This window comes from Pollicipes pollicipes, unplaced genomic scaffold, assembly GCF_011947565.3.
Source record: "Pollicipes pollicipes isolate AB1234 unplaced genomic scaffold, Ppol_2.1 Scaffold_6686;HRSCAF=7923_pilon_pilon_pilon, whole genome shotgun sequence".
NCBI classification, from domain to species: domain Eukaryota; kingdom Metazoa; phylum Arthropoda; class Thecostraca; order Pollicipedomorpha; family Pollicipedidae; genus Pollicipes; species Pollicipes pollicipes.
The window spans coordinates 13,456,530-13,483,417 of NW_023596921.1; the positions used below are offsets into that span (position 1 = coordinate 13,456,530).

General features: G+C 50.0%; 2 protein-coding genes across 2 annotated transcripts; one reads left to right on the forward strand and one right to left on the reverse strand.

Moving 5' to 3' along the window:
* Nucleotides 1-912: 912 nt before the first annotated feature.
* On the reverse strand, nucleotides 913-6,332 carry LOC119108470 (carbohydrate sulfotransferase 3). Its single transcript, XM_037232039.1, has 2 exons — nucleotides 6,144-6,332; nucleotides 913-3,591 (listed from the first exon to the last, which is right to left on the reverse strand). The coding sequence occupies exons 1-2, from the start codon at nucleotides 6,262-6,264 to the stop codon at nucleotides 2,318-2,320; spliced, it is 1,395 nt and encodes a 464-aa protein (XP_037087934.1). The 5' UTR covers nucleotides 6,265-6,332; the 3' UTR covers nucleotides 913-2,317.
* Nucleotides 6,333-19,010: 12,678 nt separating this feature from the next.
* LOC119107941 (putative nuclease HARBI1) lies at nucleotides 19,011-26,888 on the forward strand. Its single transcript, XM_037231533.1, has 5 exons — nucleotides 19,011-19,153; nucleotides 23,374-23,538; nucleotides 24,349-24,980; nucleotides 25,072-25,325; nucleotides 26,865-26,888. The coding sequence occupies exons 1-5, from the start codon at nucleotides 19,128-19,130 to the stop codon at nucleotides 26,886-26,888; spliced, it is 1,101 nt and encodes a 366-aa protein (XP_037087428.1). The 5' UTR covers nucleotides 19,011-19,127.

Consider the following 26,888-nt stretch of genomic DNA (forward strand, 5'->3'; position numbering starts at 1 on the left):
CGCTCATCCTGCCGGGCGTTAATCTGTCTTGTGTGTATTATCTCATCACATGCCATCCACCTCCTGTCTTCTGGTTAGCATGTCATGCCCGGTATTGGCGGAACCTCTTGAGATTGGGGGACGGAAAACATGAGTTTTGCCCCGCTCTTGATGTGTACCGTATGCTTAGGTGCGTGATCCCCCACATTGCCTCCAGAATTTGTTTTTTATTTTAATTTAAAATGCAATTTCAGTTAAGGTTGTCCCGTATAGATTCCAGTATATATATATATATATATATATATATATATATATATATATATATATATATATATATATATATATATATATATTCCACAATACGTAAGTTTAAAGATGTTTTTAATAATGCCTTTTGACTTCTATTTTGCGGCTCCCTGACTCGCTCTTGCTCTGTTCCGTTTTGCTGATATGCGATAGCACCTACTTCTTCATGCATGCCACACATAGCGCCTCTTTATTATGCTTGCCAGCTTGTGCTTACAGCAGTAGTTGCTTGGGAACGCAGCAATAAAACTTTTTAGTTGACAGCTTTGTAGCACATTTTTGCCAGCAATGACATCTTTAAATCTACAGAGATAAATTTGCGCACGGTGCTGACCCCGTGGGAAGGTCACCTTGAAACTCGAAATTGGTGCCGAAATGTGGTCCGAATAGTCATTGCAACCGTATAGCAGATGCAGCTTGGTAAGTGACCGTAAACATCGATATTTGTTTGCCTACTCGTGAGCATTATTCGATACGAATATCAGAGATGCAAGGTTGCTAGGATCAGAGATTAACGAACAGCTACGGGCCCGATTAATCCTGGAGTCTCTGTGATAAGCAAGACCCCTCAGGAATTACGATGATTAGAGGTTTTAAAGGTCATATTGCGCCCTTAACGAACCCCCCCCCCCCCGCCATAGGACCACGAAACGGTAAGCGGCTCTTAAGACTGTCTAGGGCCAAAGTACAGATAGCCAGCTGTCTGAGAGCCCCAAGGGGCCTCGAGTAACCCAATTACTCCGGAAACTCAAGCACGCCGGGGATCTCCGTCGCAGTCTTGTGAACAAGGGACAGATGATAAACTGCGAGACGGTCGAAGGTCCCGACTGCCGAGGTAGTCAAGTGATATACGACAGACAGTGGAAACCGAGATGGTCAATGGACGCTGAAACGGCCATAGGCACGACTACGGTCCGGGGGCGCAGAGACCGAAGGGGTCGGGGTGAAAGCAATGAAAATACAATTTTATTTGGATGGTCGAGGACAACTAAAAGGCCAAGGTTTCCGAGGAAGCAAGAGTTCTGAGAACGGCCAAGCGATGCAAACGTAAAAAAATATACCGTGGTGATCATTGTGTTCTCGCACAAACAGTGGTTTCCGGGGCGGTAAAAAAACACGGATGTGGTCAAAGTCGCCGAAAAAGAGCTGCGGGAGGGTCATAACGACTTTGGCCTTCTCGCTTCGGCCGAGGGTAACGAGGCTAAGGGGGTGCTCGGGGTCATGGTAATGCACGGTAGATATGGCAGCGCTGTTGATCCGCAATCTCTTACGGTCAGGTGGTTGGTTGACGAGATATGTTCCTGTCGGATAGAAGATGACGATGCAGACTAGGTGCGCGGCCTGCTGCGTCATATGATGTCGGCTAAAGTTTCGCTGTTGCCCCTTGCCCGGGCTGTTTATCGGCTTGATTTGTATCATTCCAGCAACCTCTACCAACTCCAATGTGTTTTTATCCACTCTGTTTTTGCACGCATGGTTTAGCTGACTACTCACGCCCTGAAGCCAAACTACCCAAAGAGCTAATTAAAGCCCAGTGGATAATTCCTGATTCTTTAGCCAAACATCACCGATGGGCCTCGAATGCAAGAAGCAAAAGCTGACATCAAGCTTAAATAATAGCATTCTTCGCACCGCCCGTCAACCACCATTAGCCGACTCCGCTGGTGGGGTTCCAGTGCTGTGGAACACAAACCACCCGCCGAGTGGAACACGCACCCGGGTTCACACATCGATATGGCCATATGCTCCGCTAAGCGGTCCGCAAGACGCAACGAATTAAATGGTGCGTCCAACGCGTGCTCACAACATCCGGTAAGGAAAGGCGCGAGACCAAATGCGTCTGACGCTTGCTGTGAACACGCCTGGTGCTTTACATCTGCAACGGCATCATTGCGCCCATGTGCGCCACATAACCCACGTCAACTTTCCAGAGGTAGAGTGAGGTTTCTAAGCTCAGCCTGAGTCTCAAACCGCCGGTAGCCCAGTAGGCCGAGAGCTCCCTTACACTGCCGCTGGATGACGCGCACCGCCGTCAGACCCATTGTCCGCCTCCACTCGTTGGCGACCTGCAGCGAGTTCTTGACCGAACTGTGCGCCTTTCCCCGGCTGGCACTAAGCGGTCGGCGTTTTGCGCGAGCGGCCGGCCGGGCCTGCCCAGCAGCACCTCTGCCACCTCTCTCTCCTGGCCGGAGTGCTGCAGCAGGAAGCGCACGCTCGATTCCTCCAGAGGCACACCCAAGAACGCGAACAGGCGGCGTGCGCCGTGCGCTACGCTCTGCGCCAGCTCCTCGTAGCGCACGGTAAGCAACTGACCCGGGAACTGGCGCTCGAGCTGCTGCACCTCCAGCAGGCTCTCCTCCTGCCAGGCGCACAGAGAGCTTATTGACGCGCACTGGTTCTGGCACCAGGCAATCCGTCTGCGCGAACGCACGACGGCGCGCGGATCGCGGACGAGCAGCACGACGCGCAGCCGCGGCTCCTCGCGCAGCAGCGGCTCCAGGTAGCGCATCCGCATGCGCACCGTCTTGGCGATGCGCACGGGGTGCATGGCGCAGGCGGCCTCGAGGAAGCGTCGGCTGGCGCAGGCGTCCGGGAAGCGTCTGCAGGCCTCCCGGATGCTGACGCTGCTGCCGTGTACGAGCTCCAGCTCTCTGCGCTCCTTCGTCGCCCCGCTGTAGTCGCAGCGCAGGAGCTGGCCAAGCATGGCAACCCGACGCTCGGCGCTGGTCACGACGCCGGTGGCAGCTTCGGCAGACTTGAGCAGTAACAGCGGTTCGAACAGGTAAAACGCAAGGGGTTGCGAGGCGAGCATGTCGCCGAGGAACGAGCTGCCGCTCCTCCACGTGGACACCACCAGCACCTTGCGCACCGCGGCGTCGGCCACGGCACGGCCCGTGAAAGCCGCCAGCGGTATCGCCATAGTGCTGTTGTCCGTCTCCAGACCCTGGCGGACGACCCGCAGCGCCTCCTCAAAGGGCGCCGCGGGCAGCGGCGGCTCTTGCGTCTGGGACTGGCTCCTGACCGCAGTGGCCTCGACGGCGACCGGCCGGTTGAGGTCCGGCTGCCCCTGCGCAGTTGGACCGGACCGCTCAGGGTCCGGCTGCCCCTGCGCGGGTGGACCGGGGGCGGCGCCGACCAGCGGCGGCTGGGTGGGCGTAGCTGCCGCGGGAGCCGCGCGTGAAGAGTGAGGAGCAGCCTCCAGCGAAGCTGCCCTGACATACTTGCCGTTGGACTGGTGGTGGTAATCGCCGAAGGGTGGCCAGTGTGCTTTGTTGGTGTCCGGGATGTTGGTCCAGCTAGCCATGCCTGTGGAGACAAGAAGAGGATATTTACAATGAAGCTTGCTGAATTATTTCGTATTGTTCATTTGCACTGTAGATTGATTACTTAAACCAATAGTCGTCGTGGAATAGAAAATTGGTGCATTTTCTTCCCGCCTCGCTTTTTTCGGGAGCACTACCCGAACCGTTTCACGGATCGTAATACACTTTGGAACAACTGGGTCTGCGGCGCTTCACAATTTGACTTGACTTTCCCAAATCTTTTCCTCATGCATTGAAACACCTCACCCCACCAGCGTCCAAAGCATCATGGAACGAAACCTGCTCAGCCATTTCCTTTTTACGCTATCCAAACACACCCATACGCTCTGAATTTCAAAGGTTTGTACCGTTCCATCGCCTCATACTACGCAGGATAGCCCAATAAGCAGCACGTAAGTTCCTACCAGCCGTCTCGTCACCTGCCAGTATGCGGACATCACGGCACGTATTGCGCTAGAAGGCACGTGCCATGTGGCCGCATCATGAATTAATCACCAGGTAGCAAGCAAAGCGGCGCAGCATTCGTGTTTTTAACGAACCACGACAGTGTGCCTAACAGCGCCTCCCCCCCCCCTCTCCCGAGGTTTTTCTTGCATAACATGGCAACCGCTAAATAGGTCACGCACGTTTTTAGTAGCTAGCTTCATCGTGTGCTTACGTGTCCTATCAAGTTTCAATAATTTTGTCCTAATAGTTTGTGACTTGTGGTCCATTTGCTAAGGACAGGTCAGCCAAGTTCGATGCCAAATCGACGTTGCGGTTCACTCGTTGACAATCAGGATGTGTTGCTCATTTGTTGAATAAACATCATCTATTTTGAAGCCATGATGTCAGCCCTGCTCATGTCTGAGGATGAGAGATCAGGTCATCTTAGGCTAAGCTAGGTCCCAAATGTTTACTTGTTCTGCAATGTCTGATTTATGCCACCTCCACTGGCAAATCCGTCCCGATAATTCGGTCGTGTGGAGCCCATGCCTTCCGGTCTGTCTTCCCTTGGCATAGTGGCCTTGAGTCGCTTTAGGCACTTGGTATTTGCCCTCAACAGGCATGGCCGCGCTAAAGGTCACATGACGTCAGAGAGCAGGTGGACGGTGTCGAGCAGGTGCATGGTGGGGAGACAGACTGTGGGCTCGAAAACGGCAGTTGGGAGGCAGTCCAGCATACTTTCGGCCCCTGGAAGAGCTAAACATGTTACAGCAATGCGGAAGTGTTGAATAACCCTTATGCAACACTATCAGACAGGCACTAGTAAAAATCGACAGGTGAAACTCGTGATACGTTACGCCCGTCCCAGGCGTTGAAGACGGTTGTTACATCAGCTCGTTTGTATATTTCAGATGTTTCGAAAAATGCGAGGTAAGCGACCGGAAATCGAGTCAATTTTTGTTATTCTTTGCAAGCAATTCAAACTTGTACGTATTTGTGTGTAGATTTTGGTGTTTTTGTTTGAGGAAAAGAGCACTAATTGGCATGTACGATCATCATATAACCACAGAGCACATTGTGCCTGCTTTCAGTCTGCTAAAAATACATTGTCAAGCGTTAAAGCGACTATGTGCAATGTGAACAAGAGCTATGCGATCTTGATTACCCGAAGATGTACAGCACACCATTGTTAACAACAGAAAAATATGGCACTGGTCACGAAGATATAGTTAGCACTTCAATTTCCTTAAGTAGATGTTTTATTGATTTATCCTCACTTGACCTCCGCTGACCTTAAGGTATGCCTAAAATATATTTTTGCATAAATGATGCTCTTGTCGCACTGCTACACCTAACAAAATAAACTCAATCAGAAGCACATTGTGGAGGAGAACAAAAAGCGCCGCTCGTGTAGACTACTGGTAGACCAATTTTGAACGTTGACCTGACCTGACCCGCATGGGGAAGCAGAAATGGTCGTAAAGGACTCCCGGTCTCATGGATGAATAATGAAGGGACTCCTAGACGGTCTAAACGCTTACTTGGGTGCTCTCAATATCCGTCTTGGCGTATTAACATATGTTTTAACTAGCTGTGAGAACGCCCGTTTTCTCCTTTAGTGACCTCGAATGATCTCACATTTGACTAAGGTAAAAAATGTAATACGCACTCGTCCTGATTTGACAAGACCATCACGACGGTATCTCTGTTTTTCCTGTGCGACGCCTGAAATTGGAAGATCCCAGCTGGTCAACCTCCTCCCCCCCCCCCCCCCCGGCCGAGCGCGATTGTCTCGGACCCCCGGCCGCGCGCAGGTTACTGTCGCATCAAGGGTTGAATGTTTCTGTACATGAGGGTCGTGTTGCATTGAAGGTCGACATTGAAGTGAGTGTTTCTCAAGGGATCTCGATCTCGTTGAGCGATTGCAATGGATCAGACTAATTATGATCTTAGCTGCTCGTCTCTGGAATCACTATATCACATGCATCTGGAACGGGTTAATGTGGATAAGCGCGTTAGCCAGTGCCCGAGCCGCACTTTTGCAAGTTGGTCCGTGCCGCAATGAATCATCACTGCATCGAGCATATTACGCACGCAGAGTATTCTCACCTGTGAGCCAGGGATTGCCTGTGGGCTTGTCCAGCAGCAGCATCGCCAGCAGCAGCACCAGCACCACCAGCAGCAGCAGCACCAGGCGGCGGCTGAGCGGGCGCGCGGTACAACGTCGCATGGCGGCTGTGGCTCCCCGACCGTCCCCAGCCGACGCGCCGGGGCAGCCGGGGCAGCCCGGCGAGCCAGCGGCGGAAGCTGCGCCTGCACCCACGCACCGACCGATGTCAGTCACAGTTCGATGACAAAATGGCTTGTAGCATTGTACGTAGTGCAGTTGTACTTTGTGCCCTGCGCTCCTGCTGGGGCGGGGCGCGGTAGATGGTCAGATTCGCAGGCCGGCCCCGGCCGCGCGGCAGATGCGCGCCGCCCAGGCCGGCCCCGACTGCGCGGCAGATGCGCGCCGCCCAGGCCGGCCCCGACTGCGAGGCAGATGCGCGCCGCCGCCGCAGTTCGCGCGGCCCCGGCTCGCGGCCCCTGCTGTCGGCAGTCGCCTTGGGGAGAGCGGAGGGGGTGGGTGCGCCGTCAGGGGCTGCTGTGGTGCGAGACTAAAATATGGTGAAACACTTGGCGTCGCATTACAAGCATGCAATCGTAAGAGTTCTACACAATAAAATACACATAAGCTCGTCATTACATTCCTTGCATTTCTCCTGATTCGTAGATCAGGTTTTGACGTTTGGCACTCGCGCGTATTAATCTACGTTCAGGTCTTCAGGTCATTGAACCATTATTATAATGAGATCATAGGGGCAACTCGAGCAACGTGAGTAACGTGAACACGACGTCAAAACTATGCCAATGAAGCCAGACATCTTTGGCGGCCCACACCGATGCGAATGATAAATCCCTTGAAATGCTTTTCTTTCATGTCAGTTTATCAGGCAGACGTCGACCGATGCAGCATTTACACGCCCATTCAGGATAGCCGTTTTGATCGGTCTAAAGCAGAATTCACATATCATCGTTTGTGAAAACACTTTTTCGCGGACGCACGCATCCTGAAGCCTGAGAAATGAAAGACACGGACAGGGATAAATATCTTTAATGAAGTGATTGGCAATCAGCTTCCGGACTATTAGAGCCCTCCTCAGAAGATAACTGTGCGGAACATAAGTGAGCGAGGGAGAAGAGAAAGAGCGAAGGAGGAAAGAAAGGGAGAGAGACATAGTGAAGAGAGTGCGGAGGAGAGAGAGAGAGACAGGCAGAAGGAGAGGAGAGAGAGAGACGAGGAGTGAGAGAGGAGAGAGGAGAGGAGAGAGAGGAGAGAGGAGAGGAGAGAGGACTTGGAGAGAGAAGAGACGAAGATGAGAGAGAGAGAGAGAAGAGAGAGAACGAGAGGAGGAGAGAGAGAGAGAGAAGAGGAAAGAGGAGAGAGGAGGATAGAGCCAACTCTGTGCAGATAAAACTATTTAACGTGCGTATCACTGCCGTGGAACCACTGGCCGGTGTCCGGCTCTGGCGCCAGTAACGGCTCCAGATAAATGAAAAAGTGCGGGTTTTGGCTGAAGCACTGGCTCCGGCTTTAACTTCAGTGGAACTCCACCTTTTGATCTCCATTAATATTGCCCTTTCCACGTCCTTGGTTGTCCTTTCCATGCCCTTTCCATGAGGGTTTCTGTATTGAAACTTTCAGCGTGTCAGGAAGTAACAACTAAACAACGCTATTTGGCAGACAGTTGGGAGCATTGTTGGCAAATCAAAATGAGCACCAACCAGAAGCATCACTAGCAGATAGAAATCACAACCGATGGCGTGAACACTTCATGTCATACCGGATCAAATTCCCCCTGGGAATGCTGCACAAAAACTCATTTAACGTCATCTGTGTGGAAAACCCGACATCAGTCTCACAATCTGATATCTCACCTGACTGATCTTATGGGACATCAGAAACATTACGCATGCTACGTTACGCCATCAGACTCGCGACGTGGCACTGTCCTTGCTGTGAGCTATGTGGCGCATTCAACGTCAACATCGATTCTCAAAAAAACTCCCGTCCTGATATGGAACGTCTTATTTTATGACATTAGCCCTCAAAAGGAAATCATTCGTGATGACAAGAAACATTACGGAATTTGTTTACTGAATTTGCTAATTCATATTCTATGTTGGGGTGCTAGGGACGTTCCGATGCGCCACCTGGTTAAATTATATATCAAAAATGCATTTGGCAATAATATGGCCTTTTAGCATGTAACCAGCTTCCTACGTCCCGCGCATTTGAAACATGAAAGTATCGTCCAAGTTTCGATGGGAGGTTATTTTCAAAGATCGCCAGATAATCTATCTCAGATATCTGATAATCTATCTCGATCCAGATCATCTATACTATGCCAACGCAGAGCCTAAGTCGAATATTTGCGTAAGTTGGAACGAAGAGAGAGCAAGCTGGAACATGACCAAGTGATGCCAACCATAAGCAAATGCAGACAGTCGGCGTTGAGAAGCTGACGCCAATAGGTCCTGTCAATACATCCGCGTATCCCTCCTTCATAGCCTTATCAAGTAGATGTTCATTGATGCATAGCATTCGCTGACTGCGAACCTGGCAAAGCCTGGCCAAATTAGCCGACCGCGTCAACGAATTTAACGCGTTTTACGTTTTTGGTGAACGTAAACAAAATGTTGAAGCCCACGCTTTTGGGTAGGTCTCAATAATGCCAAACGTGCGGTCTGGCTCCTCTTAAGTGTGTGTTTAGGCTGGAGCAAATATTTTCATGGGTTAGATAATAACTGGACGCTAGCGCGTGCAGTAGAATAAATCATACAATTTAGAAATACCTCGTTGATTAGCAAAAATGATACCCCCAACAACTTTTGAGCTAACCTGTGTATGAGACGGCATCACATTTTGGATTATTGTCAACGACATAGCATATGTTGCAAAGGATTATGGAATGTACCTATACCTTAACGAGCCCAAATCGGAGCCTTATGGATATTCTGTCGAGAATGCTGGGGGCACATTGCGAATAAACCATCTGAGTTTCAGAGTGCCAGCGAAGTAAATAGTAAATGATTTGACTGAGACAGAATTTATCAAATGAAATCCCACACGACATCCGACTGAACATGACTTGGTACCTCATGGGTGTAACAAGCCCGCACCAGTTTTAAAAGCAATCGAATTAACATCATGCGCACATCGCTGGGATAGCGTGTCTTGTTTACCGAAGTCCTGCAAGCGTCCTCGGTGGTTATGTATGTAACATCGGTAATTCACATGAATCCCAATTTCAACGCAGGGAGACCGTCCAAGGCTTTCAAGAACCCCCGGTGTCTCGTGGGGCTTATCACAACCAGTGACCCAGCCCGCACCCACAGCTCGTGAATGAACACTTCGATCTGAGCCTCGCAGTGAATCCCCACAGCCGCAGCACCGGGCCGGCCGCTGTCTTCTGCACCCCGCCGGGAGAGGCGTCCGCACGTACCTGCCTCAGTCGCGTCGGGCGCCGCACCGACCAGGCCGACCGCCTCTCTCCGCCGCGAGAGCCCGGCAGCCTTGTAGCTGCCAGTGAAAGCACGCGTCTGGCCGGCGGACGGCCGCTGCCGCCCCGCCCCCTCCCCCTCCCCCTCCCTCCTTATCCGTGTCGTCACAGAGCGCCACCTCCGGCCGCCGTCGTCTGGGGCTGTTCGGCAGTTGCGGCAGTGGCGACGCTTATTTGGTTCATTTCGGTTTTGCTGGAATTGGTGTCGGGTGCGACCATGCAGCACGGAGCCGCTTCCTACTCTGAACCACATGCTAAATCCAGGAGCGGATCCAGAGGGGGCACGGGGCGATAATCCCCTTGGGTCCCGAAGGGGCCATAGTCTCCGAAAGGGCCCATAGCTGGCCGAACCAGCGCAGTTTTTTTTAACACAAAATGCAAACAGCATTGAACGTTCTTGGGCTTCTAGACGACCAAGAACGGTCGCAAGCGAAAGTGAAGGGCCCGCTAGGAGACATGAAATATTCTTTACTTGTTGAGAGGGTTGTGATTCAGAGGTTTTAAGGCTCATTTCGCTGTCCAGAGACCGTGCGCTGTTTCTGGGGTCCCATCTAACCATTTGCAGGGTCAATCCGACCGTTAAGGAACCCTCCGCGTCGCCCTTGATTTCTTTGCAGTTGCTCGCAGGGGCCTGTGCTGCTGCTGGAGCCCTTCCTGCCAGAGTGCCGGAGCATTCTCGTCAGTCCGGAGCTTTCCAAGGATTCTTTCCATACGCCCGAAAAGCTTTATACGCTAAATCCGGGGCCCATGCGTTAACATGCCGGGATATTCTCAGCTGCTCGGGGGTCCTTCACGTTGGTCCCGATAGCGTAACGACACACTCATGACATGTCCAGGGCTCTCTCCATTGCTCTAGGGCTCTTCCGATTATTTGTTAATTGCGTAGGGCCCTGCGCTCTTGTCGGGGCTCATCTGTTATCCTGCTTGGGCACACTTCGTCGTTCGGGGCCCTCCAAATTGGGTCTTCGATGCTTCGTATTTGATTGGAGGGCTGTACGCACTTGTCGAGGGTCTCTCTGTTAACCTTCTCGGGCACACTGGAGTGTTCGGGGACCTTGCACATTGAGTTTTAATATTTAAATGTATGGCCCTACGCTGCTAAAAGGGGCCATCTGATAGCCTGCTTGGGTATACTCAACCTTTCGGGAGCCCACCACACTGGGTTTTGGGTACTCCGTCTATGAATAGAGGGCCCTATGCTCTTGTCGGGGCCACTCTGTTAACCTGCTCTGGCACACTTGATCGTCCGGGGGCCCTCCACATTGTGTCTTGGGTATCCATTATTCAGGCGTCGGGCCCTTCGCTCTTGTCGGGGGTCCTTATCCCTTACCTGCTTGGGCATACTCGATCATTCCGGGGCCCTCCATGCTGTGTCTTGGGTACTTCTATGTGAATGGGTGGTTCTTTGTTCTTGTCGAACCCCCATCTGTTAAACCCCCCCAGGCGGAACTATAGGCTCCCAACGAGCCCATCAGCGGCCGAGCAGACGTAGTTTTTAGCACAAAACACAAAACTGAACGCCTTTGGGCTTCCAGACGACCAAGAACAGTTCCAAGCGAAAGCAAATAGCCCGTGAACAGGCAGAGGTAGTTCTTGGCTAGTTGAGAGCGTGGTGATTTGGGGAAATTTTGGGACTCTTTACGTTATTCAAAAAGATATTACGTTATTACCCGGTCCCTATATGTCCACTTGCCAGGTCAACCCGATCGGTAATGAGTCTCCCAAGTTGCCTTCATCTCTGCGTGTTCTTGCAGGGCCCTACGCTGCTATTGGGGCAATATGTGCTAACATACCAGGGTACTCTTGATCGAAAAGGAGCTCTCCACAGATTCTTCCCAGTTATCCTAAAGGCTCTAAATGACTTTGCCCCACATTTCGTCCCCATGTGCTGGGTTATACCCAGTTTCCCAGCGGCGCTTCACATTATTATCGGGTTATTTCCAATGGCTCGAAGGGCCTTGTGCTGTCGCTGAGGCCCATGTAAGGTAGAGCACCGTACCACTCGATGCTTAAGGGCCCCTACAACGATCTAGGGCATTTTACCTTTGATCTCGCTTGCGGAGGACCCTCTTCTTCTATCGGGGTCCTTTCTGTTAACCGGCCGAGGCAGTCTTGATCGAACAGGGGCATTAATTTAGCCACACTGGTCTTGGGTAAATCGCCTTTGCTCAGAGGACCCTCTGCTCTGGCCGGGGTGCTATGTCAGCTTGCCGGAGCATTCCCGATCTCTCAGGGGCCCACCACATTGGTCTTGGGTCGTTCTCGCTTGCTCTAAGGACCATTTATTTGTTGACGGGAGCCTCTTTGTTGGCATGCCTGCACCCTCGGTCGCCCAGGTGCCGTCCCTATTGACCTTGGATGAATTTTTACGCACAGCTGTAGCACTTAGTTTCACGCGCCGCCGACGTCGCAGGTGTCATTCCTGTTGGTTATTGAATTCGTGATACCTATGGTACTTGTGCACCACATTCCTGATACGTTTTGAATGCTAGGATATTTGCACTCCTTCAAGCAGACAAAGCAAAAACTCTGCACTAATCATCACCCATTAGCTGATCACATCGACCAGCCTGCTAGCCGTAAAAAGGTAGGAACCTAGTTCGTGCTAACGATGGTAGTAAGCAGGCATCTTCGGTCGATTTCGCCATATTTTTCCGAGATACATAGCTTCAGAATGACGGCATTCACCATAACTGGAGCAAATGAATAAGCACCATGTATGCGCATACGTAGCGCCGGCAGGTGCTCCGGTAGGTGAGCCCGAACGACCGAATACGCCCAGGCAGATAAACAAATGGCTCCCGACAAGAGCGCAGGGCCCTAAGCAAGTGACAAAGAATTGGAAGAGCCCTGGAGCAATGTAGAGGGCTCATAGGCATATCGTGTTTGTGTTAGGAGGTTAACAGGGGCCAACGTGAATGGGCACTGAACAAGCGAGAATACCTCGGTAGGTCAACATATGGGGCCCCGACTGTAACGTATAGAGCCTCTCGGACGACAGGAAAGAATCAGTGGAAGGCCCTGATCGGCAAGGGTGTCTCGGCGCGCTAGCAAGAAGGGCCCAGCAACAGGGCCCTGCGAGCAAATGCAAAGAAATCAAGCGCAACAGAGAAGGCTCCTTAACGATCGGATTAACCCTGCTAGTGGACAGATAGAACCCTGGAAACAGCGTAGGCTCTCCGGACAGCGTAATGGGTCTTAAAACCTCTAAATCACTACCCTCTCATTGAGTAAAGAATATTTCATGTCTTCTAGTGGGTCTTTCACTTACGCTTGTGACCGTTTTGGTCGCCTGGAAGCCCAAGAACGTCCAATATTGCTTAATTTTGTGTAAAAAACTGCCGGCCGGCTATGGGCCCCTTCAGAGCTTATGAGCCCCTTCGGAGTCAAGGGGAACATGGCCCCGTGTCCCCCACTTTTGATCCACCCCTTCTGAATTTGACCTACCGTAAGTCAGCGATTTTGCATGGTACATGTTATTGGTTAAATCAAAAGATCGGCTTTTCTTTTGTCTACAGTTTTTGCGAGATTTGATGCCAACACGTCGCGCTGCTTGGAAATTATTCCGGAAGTCGGGAATCTTCAGGAGTCAAGTTGTACTCTCCCCACACAAACGTATGATAAGTCGGTCCATCCAGGCCATTCGGAAAATAAGCTTTTTGTGTCGAGGTGACAATATATGTTGCACTCTATCATGCAACGAAATAAAATCTGAATAGCTAATCTGCACATAAATCTGATTGGTGATAGACCATTGAGGCAACCATTTCTGGATACACGGAGCAATGCGATTGCTAAGGACTGGGAATTCTGAGCACTAATATGCCACTTAAGTTCGGAAAAAAAGTTTAGGTTATACGTCTGTCAGTATAAAAAGTGTCACATTTTGAAAGGCTCTAGGGGTTGGTCAAGGAGCACTGGGTCATGACCCTCCGCCTTGGGCCCCGAAGAAGCCCAAGGAAGGAAGGAGTCCCATAATTGGTCAAACAGACGCAGTTTTTTTTTACACAAAACGCAACAAAATCGGGCGTCCTTGGACTTCTAGGCAGCCAAGTACAATTGCAAGCGAAAGTGAAAGGCCCACTAGTAGACCACAATTATTCTTTCCTGATAGGGAGGGTGGTGATTGGAAGGTTTTTATTCTCATTACGTTGTAAAAAGACCCGACGCTGTTTCCGGGTGCTCTATATGTCCCCATGCAGGATCAATCCGATCGTCCAGGAGCCTTCCACGTTGCCATTAATTGCTCCCATTTGCCCGAATGGCTCTTTGCGCCATAGCCGGGGTGCCATATGTTAAGCCGCGCAGGTATTCTCGACTGCACTGGGGCCTTTCACGCTGGTCGCTGTTATCTACCGACATAGTCGTGATGTGCCCATGGGCACTCTTCATAGGTTTAGGGCCCTTCCAAATTTCTATCGCTTTCTTAGGGCCCTACGTTCCTGTCGGAGGCCGATCTGTTAACTTGCCTGGGCAAAAGCTCGGGCATTCGGGGCGTTCCAAATTAACCTGCTCAGGCACACTGTATTGTTTTGGGGCCCCGCGCATTGGGTTTTGGTATTTGAATGCAGATCTTTACACTCCCGTCGAGGGCCATCTGATGGTCTGTTTGGGTACACTGGATCTTTAGGGGGCCATCCACGCCGGGTTGCGGGTACTTCTTACTTAAATATGAATCTTCTTCTTATGAAGAGTCCTACGCTTTGTTGGGGCCGTATCTGTTAACCTGATCCGGCCCACTCGATCGTTCGGGGCCCTTCACATTGTGTTGTACCTATTTCTTATTCAAATGAGGGCCTTATGCTCTCGTCGGGGTCCCCATCTGTTAACTGGTTTGCGCACACGCGATCTTTTGGGAACCCACCACATTGTGTCTTAGGTACTCCTTATTGGAATGGATGACCCTGCGCTGTTGTCGGTGAACCTATTTGTTAGCATGTTTCGGCTTACTCAGTCGTTCGGGGGCCCTCTGCATTGGGTCTCGGGTACTTCCTATTTGAATAGACAGCCCTATGCTCTTGTCGGTGGCCCTGTCCGTTAGCCTGCTCGGGCACACTGGATCATTTGGGAAACCTCTTCCCTGTGTATTGTGTGCTTTCTATTTGAATGGATGACCCTATGCTCTTGAAGGGGCCCTATCTGTTAAAGACAGTGTTTCACATCTGAAAGCATTTAAGTAAACATCATATACGATAAATCAAGCTCACTTATAGCTATTGGTTTTCTTTTCAGGTGGAAGAGACTGATCTAGACAGCACAATTCTCTGTTTAGTCGATATGCTCCCCACGGTGTCATGCTTTGATTGCGTGACCGTAACTTGCACACACATTAATTGAGAGCCATTTGATGGCCGTCACATCTGGAAATTGCGCTTACGAACGCCAGATGTGAACACCCGGCAAGTGCATTTTTCTTGGCCTTGATCACCACATGACTCATGTAATGGCCGGACTCGAATCACGGTATCATGACGTTATGAATGCCAAGGTGACTTTGAAATACTTTCCCCAATGAACCTTTCCCCATTTTCGCTGGCGTATAGTTCAGAAACTAGAGGGGCTTATCTCTTAATATGGGAAGAATTGTGAAGAGCATCAAATGGTCTTTAAGATATCTATTTCAGTTCAAAACCAATATAAATGTGGAACATTTGCTCATGCTCCGGCCTATTCCATCCTTTGGGGGCCCTCCGTATTGTGTTGTGAGCATTTCTTATTTGAGTGGAGAGCCCTATGCTCTTGTCAAGGGCCCTTTCTGTTAACTTGCTCTGTCCACTCGATCGTTCGGGGGCCCTCTACATCGTGTTGTGAGTGCTTCACATTTGAATTGAGCGCCCTGTACTCTTGTCGGGAGCCCCTATCTGTTAGACGGCTCGGGCACACTCGATCGTTCGGGAGCCCTCCACACCTTGTCTTGGGCACTCCTTATTTAAATGGATGACCTTATGCTCTTGCCGGGGGCACATCCATTAAAGAACACATCCTACTGTGTTGTACTTTTCACTTATTAATACATCAGACATTTATGATTTAAGCAGTACTGCCAGTTTTCTCCAAATCCTTATGAATAACTTAGAATGTCGATTTGAAGAAGCCGTACCCAGGGGGAAACCTCGTTTGACTCCCTGCTCACCACTAAGAAAGTAATGCATGCAGTTTGCCTTGCTCCTTCCATCCCATGCATTCTGTAATGTTTGAAACAAGCTAATGTGCCCAAATGTTTCTATAACAAATGCTCCAAAAGCTTGAACACTTTGTTTAGGCAAAACGACATGCACACATGAAGCTTTTACCCCGTGAACTCAACGAAACGTAAAAAAACGTTTGGGGCCCTCCGCATCGCGACATGGAAATTTGGAAATTTGTGAATAAAATGGAGGGTCCTACGCTCCTATCGTTAGCCCCGATGTTAAGCTGATGGGACACACTCGATCATTTCTGAGCTTTCCATATGGTGTATTGGGTACTTCTTATTTGAATGGAGAGAACTACGGTTTTGTCGGAACCTCATCTTTTAAACTGCTCGGGCGAGTGGCGAACCCAGAGAGAGGGGAGGGGGCACGAAAGCATGTCCCCCCTTTGTCCCAAGGGGGCACGGAAGCATACCTCCCCCCCCCCCTTTGCCTCTGACCGGCCAAACGGACGCAGTTTTCTAACACAAAACGCAATGGACGTCTTTGGGCCTCCAGATGACCAAGAACAATCACAAGCGAAAGCGAAGAGCCTGTGAGCAGACAAAGTTAATTCTTTGCCGTTTGAGAGCATGGCGATTGGGGGACAGAGGCTCATTTTGCTGTCCAGAGGCGTTACGCTACTGCTAGGGCGCTATATCTCCATTTACCGGCTTAATGCGATCGCTAAAGAGCACCCTAAGTTGTCTTTGAGCTCTGCATTTTTTCACCGGGCGTTGCGCTGCTGCCGGGGCACTACGTGCTGACATGCATGGGCACTCTTGATCGATCAGCGGCTCTCCACGGATTCTTCCCATTCGCCTTAAAGGCTCTATACGCTTTTCTCGGAGCCACATATACCAGAGCACACTCGGTTGCTCTTTTCACTTGTTCGGAGGGTCTTGTGCTGTTGCTAGGGCCCATATAAGATGAGACACCGAGCCGCTCGATGTTCAGGGGCCCTCTATATTGATCTAGCGCTCTTTGCTTTTGATCTCGTTTGCGGAGAACCCTTCATTTGTATCGGGCCCCTTTCTGCTACTTGCCCTGGCGCTCTTGGTCGCACAGGGACAGTGCCTCTCTCACACTGGTCTTGGATAATTTCCCTTTGCTCAGAGCGGGCTGTGGTCAGGCCGGGGCCCTGTATGTCAGGCTGCCGGGGCACTCCCGAACGTTCAGGGGCCCACCACGATGGTCTTGGGTTCTTCTCACTTGCTCTTAGGACCCGTGTTTCGTCGACGGAAGCCTCTTTGTTGGTCTGCCGCGGCATCTATGATCGCCCAGGTTCCGTACCTTTTGGCCCTGGCGCCAAACTTTGACTGGCGTCATTTCAAGTCAGTGACCTATTCTGACCTTTAGGAAGTGCATGAAAATTGCATGATGCGGCTTCTGTTATCAATAAATTTGAAACTAACACCAGAAACTACCCCATAAGGTAAGCCCTGGGGTCATAAGACAGGTTGGCTTTGACCTTGGCCTGACCTTCATGCCTGCCCCTACGTCAATGGAATTTGTTCATTCAATTGTTTTGTTTCCTAAGAAATTATCTCAGAGATGTATAGCTTCGTCTAACACTCCGCTGTTGCATCGGATTGAAGGATTCCCCAGAAATTGACTTTGCTGAATCCATGACCTGACTTGGACCCGCCGCAGGTCCGTGACCCTACAAGGTACATCTAAATTTATGACGCCAAACGGTCCGCTTTTCAATTGCTTACAACTATGCAAAATTGGACACGGCTACGAGGCGCCGTTCGGAAACTATTCCGCCAAAACCCTCGGGGTGGTCAAATTGACCCTTCACCAGAGCGCGTCTTAACACGCGCTCGGGTGGGGAGGGGAGTCAAATCCCCCCAGAAGGTTTTCCAAAATAGTTTCCGAACGATGTGGCACAGCAGCACCAAATTTTCTTTAGCTGTAGACAAATGAAAAGCAAATCGTTTGGTGACCAAAATTTAGATGTATCTGGTAATGTCGCTGACCTACGGCAGGTCAAAATCAGGCCATGGTTTCACCGAAGTCAACTCCTAGGGAATCGTTCAATCTTATGCAACAACGGAGTGTTAGACGAAGCCATACATTTCTGAAATGCTTTCTTAGCAAACACGCCAACTGAATCAGCAAGTTACACTGACCTGAGGTCAGGTATGAAAGTCAGACCAAGGGTCAAGCCAGTCTGTTTTATTACTCCAGGGCTTGTTGTATGGGATAGTTTCTGGTACTCATTTCGAATTTAATAAAAGTAGGAACCGCATTCTGCATCTTCCATGGACTTCTTAGGGCTTAAAATAGGTCATTGACCTAAAATAACTTAGGTCGACGTTTGGTTTTTAGGAGCATACTGCCTAGCGTAAACTTTGTCGTTTATTAAAGTGCAAAACTCCTAGCAGTCTTGTATAATTTTGGTCACCATGACCTTTAAAAGGTCAAAAAGATCACTGACCTTAAATGAGCATGTGACCTTTTGCTTAGAAACAGTTATGTAGGTTCTGGGGCACTTCGGATACCAACATGGATATTTACCTTGTATAACCTTATTTGACCCGAAGGTCATGACCTATGGAAGTCAAACTTTGACCCAAGTGAGTTCACGTACAAATCAACATACGCTGTGAATTTGGTGTCTCTAGCTCTCGTAGTTCTCAAAATCTCAGGGGGTCAAATTGCCCCCCCCCCCCCGCCACCCCACCCGAGCGAAGGGTATCTAGCCGACCACCCGGGCGCGTGTTAAGGAGGGACTAGTTGTTCTGACTATCATCATCACTTGGAGTGTTGGTGGGTACAAATTACATCGGCCAGTTAATGCTCCAACCATGATCAGGTGTTAACGAGGTCTGAAAGGGACTGAATGGTGTTCGGCTTTCAATCATGTTTGGCTTTCAATCACGCGCCACAACCTGAATTCTGTCTTTGAAATTGCTGGGATTCGAGCCTGGGTCTTCTGAACTGAGTGCATACAGGTCCATACTAGTAAGTTAGCAGTTAATTGTTAGACTCCATAGTACACAGTCCATAGTCGTACATATTGCCCCGACACACAAACGTTGCTAAATCCCCCATTTTCCTTTACCATGCTCGGCTTTCATGATAAATAACAGGAAAGCTACCAGATTAAGACTGCGACGAAAATGCCGCGATGAAGACAGCTGAAACGGACGCTTGAACGCGTTTGATCTTAGGTGAACCGTCTGTTTTGATGTAGGGTGTCCCGGCCAGTCCTGGACGACGATAAATAAGGCGGGAGGGGCGAGTTGTGCTTGTGGGACTGGCTGAAAGCAAACTGTGCATCATCTAGCAAACATTAAGAATCGGCCCTTGTAATGGAGGACAGGGCAGAAGCTGAGAGGTATGTCTGTGGGATATGAGTGAGAAACCTGTTTGCTCCCTCATGGTAGAACTACTTTTAATTCCACCTGCCCCCTTGTGATGTTTTGGTCGTGCCCATGAAAACTCAACTTTTCCCTAACCCACAGAAAACATGGGTAGCTCCTAATGAGTTGAAAAAGTGGTTTTGATGTACCGTGATGTGCTGCAGCTTAACTGGTTGCTGATCAGGGAGATATCAAACAATTATTGCAGCCAAATGCAATAAAACATTTGGCAACTGAGGGCATGCTTATGGGTGATCTCACAATATGTTCTAATAGTTGTTTGATATCTGCTCTAAATTAGCACCTGCTCCCACTACTGGCAGTTTGGACTGAGCTATTTTCTGCATAAGATCATTAGCTGTGCCTTTTGGTCAGGTGATGTAGTTGTTGGGTTAGAGGGTTACCTGTTTTGTGCCTTGGTGTCAAAGTATGCTCATATAGTTTCCCTTAGGGGCATTGCCTTTTGACAATGATCAGGGTCTAACAATAAGTTCAGTGTTCTTTGGAAACAAGGGATCATAATGCAATTGCACTACCAGTAAATTTGAATCTTTTGAGCTTAACAAACATAGACTAAAGTATCTCAAAACATTCATAGCACTTTTTTGTATGTCATATTTAAGTGCTCATGGCCTGACAGAAACAGGGTCATTGTGTGCTAAGCTAGGCTAGGCTAGGCTTCCCAGTGCCATGATTTTGATGCATATAGGTCTAGCATCTGCTATAAAATTCAGTTCTGGTATCATGGATATATGTGGTTTGATGACTATGTGCCTAATGCAGTTTTGACTGTGCCTTAATCAAGGGTATGGTATTATTATGTTTACAGTGCTGGAAACTTGTACATATACTGTGTTATGGGTACACTATTTACTTGCCCTAACAACCATCTCAGCCCCCATGGTATGTCACATATGGTCCTTAAGCAAAGTATTGTCATTATTTTGTCATTGTCACTAAAATTTTAATAAATCAAGCCTAAATTGGTAATGGATTGTAGGCATATTGGCCCTGAAAATTGGTCAGCACACATGATGATATGTAAGCAGTGGCTGGACAGTCATGATATATGGAAGCTACAGGCTTGATTAAAGGGAATGTATGCGCCAAAACATCATTCTTAAGTTAAGCATGTATAAAGGTGCAGCATTCTCTGCTAATTGCTTTGACATTTATTTGCCAATTATTTTCCTCTTATACTGGAATAATTCTGAGTCTGCCTTTAGTATTGGAGCACCTATGAGGTATTGGTGTCCAAAGGGATAACAATTTACTTGGAAACCACATAACCTATATTTTCAAGAGACACCAAGTTTCAGCAGCACCACGGAGGGTCGCAAATCTTAATTTTTGGGATGCACCCAATTCCAGAGAGTACTGCAAGGGACCCTATATCTTCGTTCTCAGGGGCACCAGATTCTAGGGGCACAGAAATGTTGTTGGTCCCACTTTAATAGAACACTGGATCGGCTGAGGGGGCACCAGCACCTTCCTTGTGGGGCACCAAAACTTTTGTTTTGGGTAGCAGATATCAGCAAGCCATTAAAAGGACCCAAAATCTGTTTTTTTCAAGGGGCAGTAAAACCAGGGTGCCACAGCTTCCTGTCCTTCCTTCCTGTCCAGTCTGACACAATCCTGGATTAGCCTGCTTGTGAAAGAGGCACCAAAAGCCTAAATGTCAGGATATTACAACCTTTATTTTGATTAGTACCAGACTGCTTGGGCGCCTCAAAGACACTATAACATTTATTTTGTTGACACAGCAGATCTAAGCAGACCACTCAAAGCGCCATCAAAGCATCATTCTTGAGTGGCGCGAAGTTCCAGGACATTCAATTTCCTTTATATTCCACTCTGACCACATCCTGGATGGACTCGTTCGACGAAAGGGTCCCAAACATCTTCATTTCAAAAGATTATATCCTTTACCTATAACAGGAACACAGATTTATGGGGCCCCACAAAGGTTCCCAAACCATCACGATCCCGGTCGGAGTGTCCAAAGGGCAGTGCGTAGGCCAAACCATCACACGTTGGTCAAACGGCCTCGCGCAGCAATCACGGGCCCCTTGAATAGTGAAGGCCTCTATGTCACATGTCTAACCTGACTGAGATCACTAATACCGAGCGGTCGGCTTCGTGCCGGTCTGTGCCTTGGAGGCCTCTTTCCCAAGCAGGCATAAGGCTGGCACTTAAAGATATCAATCAAAAGGCATTTTCGATCGATCGGGTCCCTAAAGCAGTAAAACCTCCCCCCTGTGCTGGTCAGGGGCCCACAGTGCCCTTTAACGAGGGATCCTGTGGCTGCAATGACCCCTGTTCGCCCTGGGGCGCATGTGCTGATAGGGACAGGTACTGGCCCTTGATTATCAAAAGCCATCTCGGCAATGGAAGGAGATGTGGGAAATGACGCTTTAAAGGTTCAAATGGACAATTAGATGGTGGAATGCCTGGTGACACAGTCCTCAGTACCAAACGAAGGGCTTTCCGCACCGTTTCTCGGCGCTAGTTATTAGACTTCCTACGCCAATAAAGGATTGTTTTGCGTCGGTGAGAGCCCTGCATCGATCCCTTGCCAGATGCTCCGGTCAGAGGGCTTGCCACTTCAGGTAGTGGACCGGCGCGGCGTACGACTCATTCCTCTGAGGGCCTCCGCATCGACCAAAGGTCCCCGGTCGCCGTTTCGTCAGAATGACAGCCGCTGGGGAACCCGTGCTAGGAGGGGACGGCCTGTCATCTCTTGACCAGGATATTTCACCCGTGCAATTTGGAGGCGGCTTCGCTGACCGGAACCAACTGTTCCGCGTCCTCTTGATGACAGTGAGGAGGTCGTACACCTTGGGCCGTCTTTTTTGGCACCCGTGGTTGCCTCTTGACAGAACGTTAAAAACCAATGTAAGCTTAACATTTTACAATGCCTGCAGGACATTGTATCGAGCACATTTGTGTTCAGGGCAACAGCATTAGCTGTCGAATTTGTCCACAATCGAACCAATGTCAACGATAAGGGTAGGGCTGACATGTGAGTCAAGTAAGGTTGTTGTTAGTGCGCGCATATGCAGCGGAATGTATTTTCACAAAACAATTGTGTGCAAAGTCGTTTGGCTTCCGCATTACGACAAAAGTTGTTCGTCGTGCGGGTGATTATGTTCTTTATTTCATTGGCCAACCAATAGAAATCTGAACAAGTAATCCACACCTATACCTATTTGGTAACATACCGTTTCATCCCAAGTTGCCAAGGAATGCCCAGATGACCTTGACATACTCTCCCAATATACCTTTCCCCGTTTCGCGGGCGTGTAGTTCAGAAAGTAGACGGGCTTAGGTGTTAAGAAGGTCAGGGTTGTGAACAGAACCGAAAGGTCTTCAAGATGGCTATTTCAGTCAAAGGCCCACATAAATGTGGAACACTTAGTTCAAACTTAACTTGTCATATCTTCTCCAAAATAATTCCTCAGAATGGTAGACGACCCGTTTAGTCTCCGGAAAAAATAACTCGCACCATTTGCATACATATCTACGTATATGTTGAACCTTCTACGATGTGCAAAGGATGGTAGTTTCCCGATTAAAACAAGATAATTTGAAACTGAGGTGACCGAAATCTGGGTTTTTGTGAGGACGGGCATCACAGCAGAGCGTGGCTCTCCCTTGGCAAAGTTTCGTATCCGCCTCTGTCAGTGCGTAAAAGTTGGTAAAAAAATCGCATGTGAGCTTTTTGCGTTGAAGAAAATGATCACGTATTACGCGTCCCAGTTGTAGAGGTGAAGTGACCCTGCAGTCGCGTAAAAGACTCGCGGTCTAAAACGGGGCCCTAGAAATATTCCACTCTGATAAGTACGATGCGAAAAAGCATTTATGCATATCCAAAAAGTATTCTCTATGTATGAGGGTTGACTTGAAGACGGCCCTTTAACGACCTTGGCCGTATGCGATCACTCATGGGCAGCATAGCGTGCACTGTAGGGGCATGTTTCGATGGAATTTTCGAAGGAATGTGGCGATGGCGTTGTTTAATAGTTCAACTTATATAGCCTGCACCAAGCTGCTCGCTAACGGTTGATGTCTTTAGGTTTTCGGCCAGACACATGGGTCACATGGACACATAGCATGGGTCGGCTCAATACTTTATTGACATTACACCGCTTGCGTGGTTCAATGACTTCTGCGCTGATTTAAACATTGGTTTCAGGGAAATGGATGGAGCCATGTGGTCTGAGGAATTTATTGAGGTACCACATGTCAGCAACCGAGGACTGAAGCATCAAGATCCTCTGAGTCTAGAGGCATTCTTCTTGGATGAACTGTCAAGGGAGATCGGGTATGAAACGGATGAAGACGCCCTTATCGAAGAACTGTAAGTATTGTGACACCCGTAAAATATTTCGGCAAATCAAAAGGTGTCATTTCATGCGTTCTTAGAAAGTTGTGGTGCTTCTTCGCGATTCATGTGATATTCCCAGCTGTTGGCCTTTAAAGGCGTTCTTTTGTTTCCAATTTTGTGTTGTTATTCACAGACCTTGTCTTGTCAACATGGCCCTGCGGGCGGAGCTGTCACGCGTTTCATGTAAATCCATTGTGGTGGCACTTTAAATGTCATTGATACTGCGTTACGAGCCAAAGAACACTGAATAAGGTATGAAAACTTACATTGCTGTGCTTTTATTGAACTTAAAAGTTTTTAGCCCCGAATATTCGCGTTGCCGAGTAGAGAGTAATGCTGGAGAGCTGTTCGCATGCACTGCCCCTTTGATTGCCCATATGCGGCTCTGCGCCAGTCGCGTTGAGAACGGCGTAAAGACTCGTGTCATTGTTTTGTCTCATGCTGTAGAGGTCTGGGCTCTGTGTGGTGGACTCCAAAAGGAATCCTGTGCATAAATGTAGGTTGTTTTGAGATCGTGATGTCCAGCGTAAAGCGAGGCCACCTGTGTTGTTTTGCGTTAAGTGGTGCTCTTTTTGCTGCAACATGTAGGTGCAGACACGAACACCACACTCCATGTGATGTTTTTTTCACCACTGCTTTAGTGAGGCGTCATCACTCGTGCCTGTGGTTACGGAAGGTAGTTTGTTTGCTTTGCCATCGAACGATGCCCTTTACTGGCGATTGTACAACCCCACCTTACGCCGGGCGCTTAGCTCAGTGCGCTGACGCGTCTATTAATTTCAGACCCTCTGAACGGGAACATGTCAGGAAGTGCGACATATACTATGAGGAAACAATACCTCAGATGACGGACGAAGAATTCCGCACCAACTTCCGCGTCGACAGGGAGACGCTCGCCAGCATGGTGGATATCCTGGGCGAGCGCGAAGGCAACCCGACAGGGGCAGGACTGGTGCCAACTCCCCGCGAAAAACAACTGCTGCTGACACTCTTCTACCTGGGCAGTACTCTCAGCTTCCGAAAGGTCGCCACGCAGTTTGAAATGAGCATGTCCACGGCGTGGGAGTTCGTGGATGAGATCATCGAACGCCTGACCAACCTGAAAGAGCTCTTCATTCGCTTGCCTGTGGGGCCTCAGATGCTCAGTACAGTCGAGTCCTTCCGTAAGGTGGCCGGTGTGAAGGGCGTGCTGGGCGCCGTCGCCGACTGCCACATCCCCATTCGGAAGCCCATGTACGAGCCGAACAAGTTTGCCAACTGCAAGGGCTTCTTCTCGTTTCACATGATGACGGTGTGCGACGCTAGCAACCGGTTGACGGATGTGTACGTCGGCAGCCCGGGCTCGCTGCACGAGTCGGAGGTGCTCGACGGCAGTCCGCTCGCCAAACAGCTCGCCAACGACGCCTTTCCGCGACGTGTACTTGCCGGGCGACTGCTTCCTGGTGGGCGGCGTGTCACTGCCGCTGCGGCCCTGGCTGATGACGCCGTTCCGCTCGAACCGCGTAGCGCCCGGCGACAAGAAGCACTACTACAACCAGCTGCTGACAGACACGGTCGACGTGAGCCGACGCGCGCTCAGCGTGCTGAAGGCGCGTTTCCGCCGGCTCAGCTTCGTCGACACCAAGAGCGTGAAGAAGGCCGTCATGCTGACGTGCGCGGCGTGCGTGCTCCACAACATGTGCCTCTCTCTGGAGGACAAGTGGGCGGAGGAGCTGGTGGAGGAAGAGGCGGATCCCACCACGACCGAGGACGAAGATCAGGTTGCCGGCGGCGGCCTCGCCCCCATGGCCGCCCACCGCTGGAGGGAAGTGGCTCGTCGACGAGCTGTGGAACCAACAGGTCGGCTGAGGCGTTTGCCTGCCGCATTACGACCAGGAACGTGGGCAACTGAGGCCCGTTGGATTCCTGCGACGCGGAAGTTCGACGCCGCTTGTCAGCGATTTCACCCGCCCGAAATGTGTCATAAGCTTCACTGATTGCATTCATCGTGTCGGAAAAAGTTCCACATCTGTGCATGAACTCAGGGGGCACCTGTCTGTTGCTCGCAGTCCTACATTAAGGGACATGGCCCCGCCGACCATTAAGGGGGGGGGAGATACACCTTCCATGAGCGCAGTTTACCGCGTTGCCCGAATGTTTATTTTCGGACATATAAAATTATTGTCCTACCTACATGTGTTGACTGGCTTCTCCCGTCCACTTAACCATACAGACAGCCTGAACGATACCCGGAGATCAGGCCCGCAGCGGACAATCCGCTGAACCGATCGTCCGTACACCTTGCTCGTTCCAAGTTCGCAAGGTCACCCATAGCGTACAGGACCCCGTAAGGAGCGATGTCGCGTGCGCCCGCACTTCCGACCGTGCACTCATGCGCATAATGTGGGAAGTTATGCACTGGGCTTATGAGCCATCCCCACGGTGCCTGGCATCCTGCAGTGGACATCCCGCAGCGCGAGAGGTTCACACAAGCCTGCGACACATTTGTTTCACGGAGATCCCCCTTGCGACCGCCACGACGTGGAAAACCCATGCGAGAGGTTATCTGGGTGTAATTGTGTGAGACCATGTAATACAAGCAATTCGAATGTGTATTTTACCTGGTGATATAGATATAGATGAGAACAACTGACAACAAAACACTGGACGTCAGATTCTGGCAGCATCATATTTCGATTTTCTCATGGCCTGTAAAACAAGCGTGCCTCTTCAGTGGACGTCGAAAAGAAAATAGCGCGGCAGAACAGGAAACCAGGGTGTTCCGATTTTGTCGTGGAGATCGTTTCATTTAAGCAAATTGCATCCAAACTTTTCCAACTTTATGATTAATGGTGAATGTTCGACCAATGCGGAGTATGCTCTGACTCCGCTTCTGAGGCACGCAGAAAGAGAAATCCAAAGAATATTCGGGAGCCTCATTGGAGCCTCTTCAAACAGCATATGGGATGAATGGCAAAGTAATGATCATGACATACCACCGCCGCGGCAACGGAATGTCCGGCATACGCTGGGCTGGTCGCCGATGTTCCAGCCGCGTCCACTTCGAACACCACCGCGGCGGGTCAGTGGTGTTTCCCATCGATGAACACGACGTGATCAAGTACTGAACATGCATTGTGTATCAGTACACAATGGCGTCGGATAATGCCAAGGCAGGGCATATGACCGACATCCGCACCAGACACCACATCCGGGATCGTTGTGCAAATCCTCGAGAGCACATAAACACTTTCTTGCATCGCACTTGGCCATATTTCTGGCAGAGCCTCGCGCCGCACCTTGCATTTACGCGTCCACAGACACACCTACGAGGCAACGGCTAA

Excerpts from the sequence above, each read along its gene's own strand:
- LOC119108470 (XM_037232039.1), bottom strand. The coding sequence starts at position 6,264 with ATGCGACGTTGTACCGCGCGCCCGCTCAGCCGCCGCCTGGTGCTGCTG. Across the intron at positions 3,592-6,143 it reads AGGCAATCCCTGGCTCACAG|GCATGGCTAGCTGGACCAAC; the intron begins GTGAGAATACTC and ends TTGTCTCCACAG.
- LOC119107941 (XM_037231533.1), top strand. The coding sequence starts at position 19,128 with ATGGAGGACAGGGCAGAAGCTGAGAG. Across the intron at positions 23,539-24,348 it reads GACGCCCTTATCGAAGAACT|ACCCTCTGAACGGGAACATG; the intron begins GTAAGTATTGTG and ends TATTAATTTCAG. Across the intron at positions 25,326-26,864 it reads CGACCGAGGACGAAGATCAG|ACACACCTACGAGGCAACGG; the intron begins GTTGCCGGCGGC and ends ACGCGTCCACAG.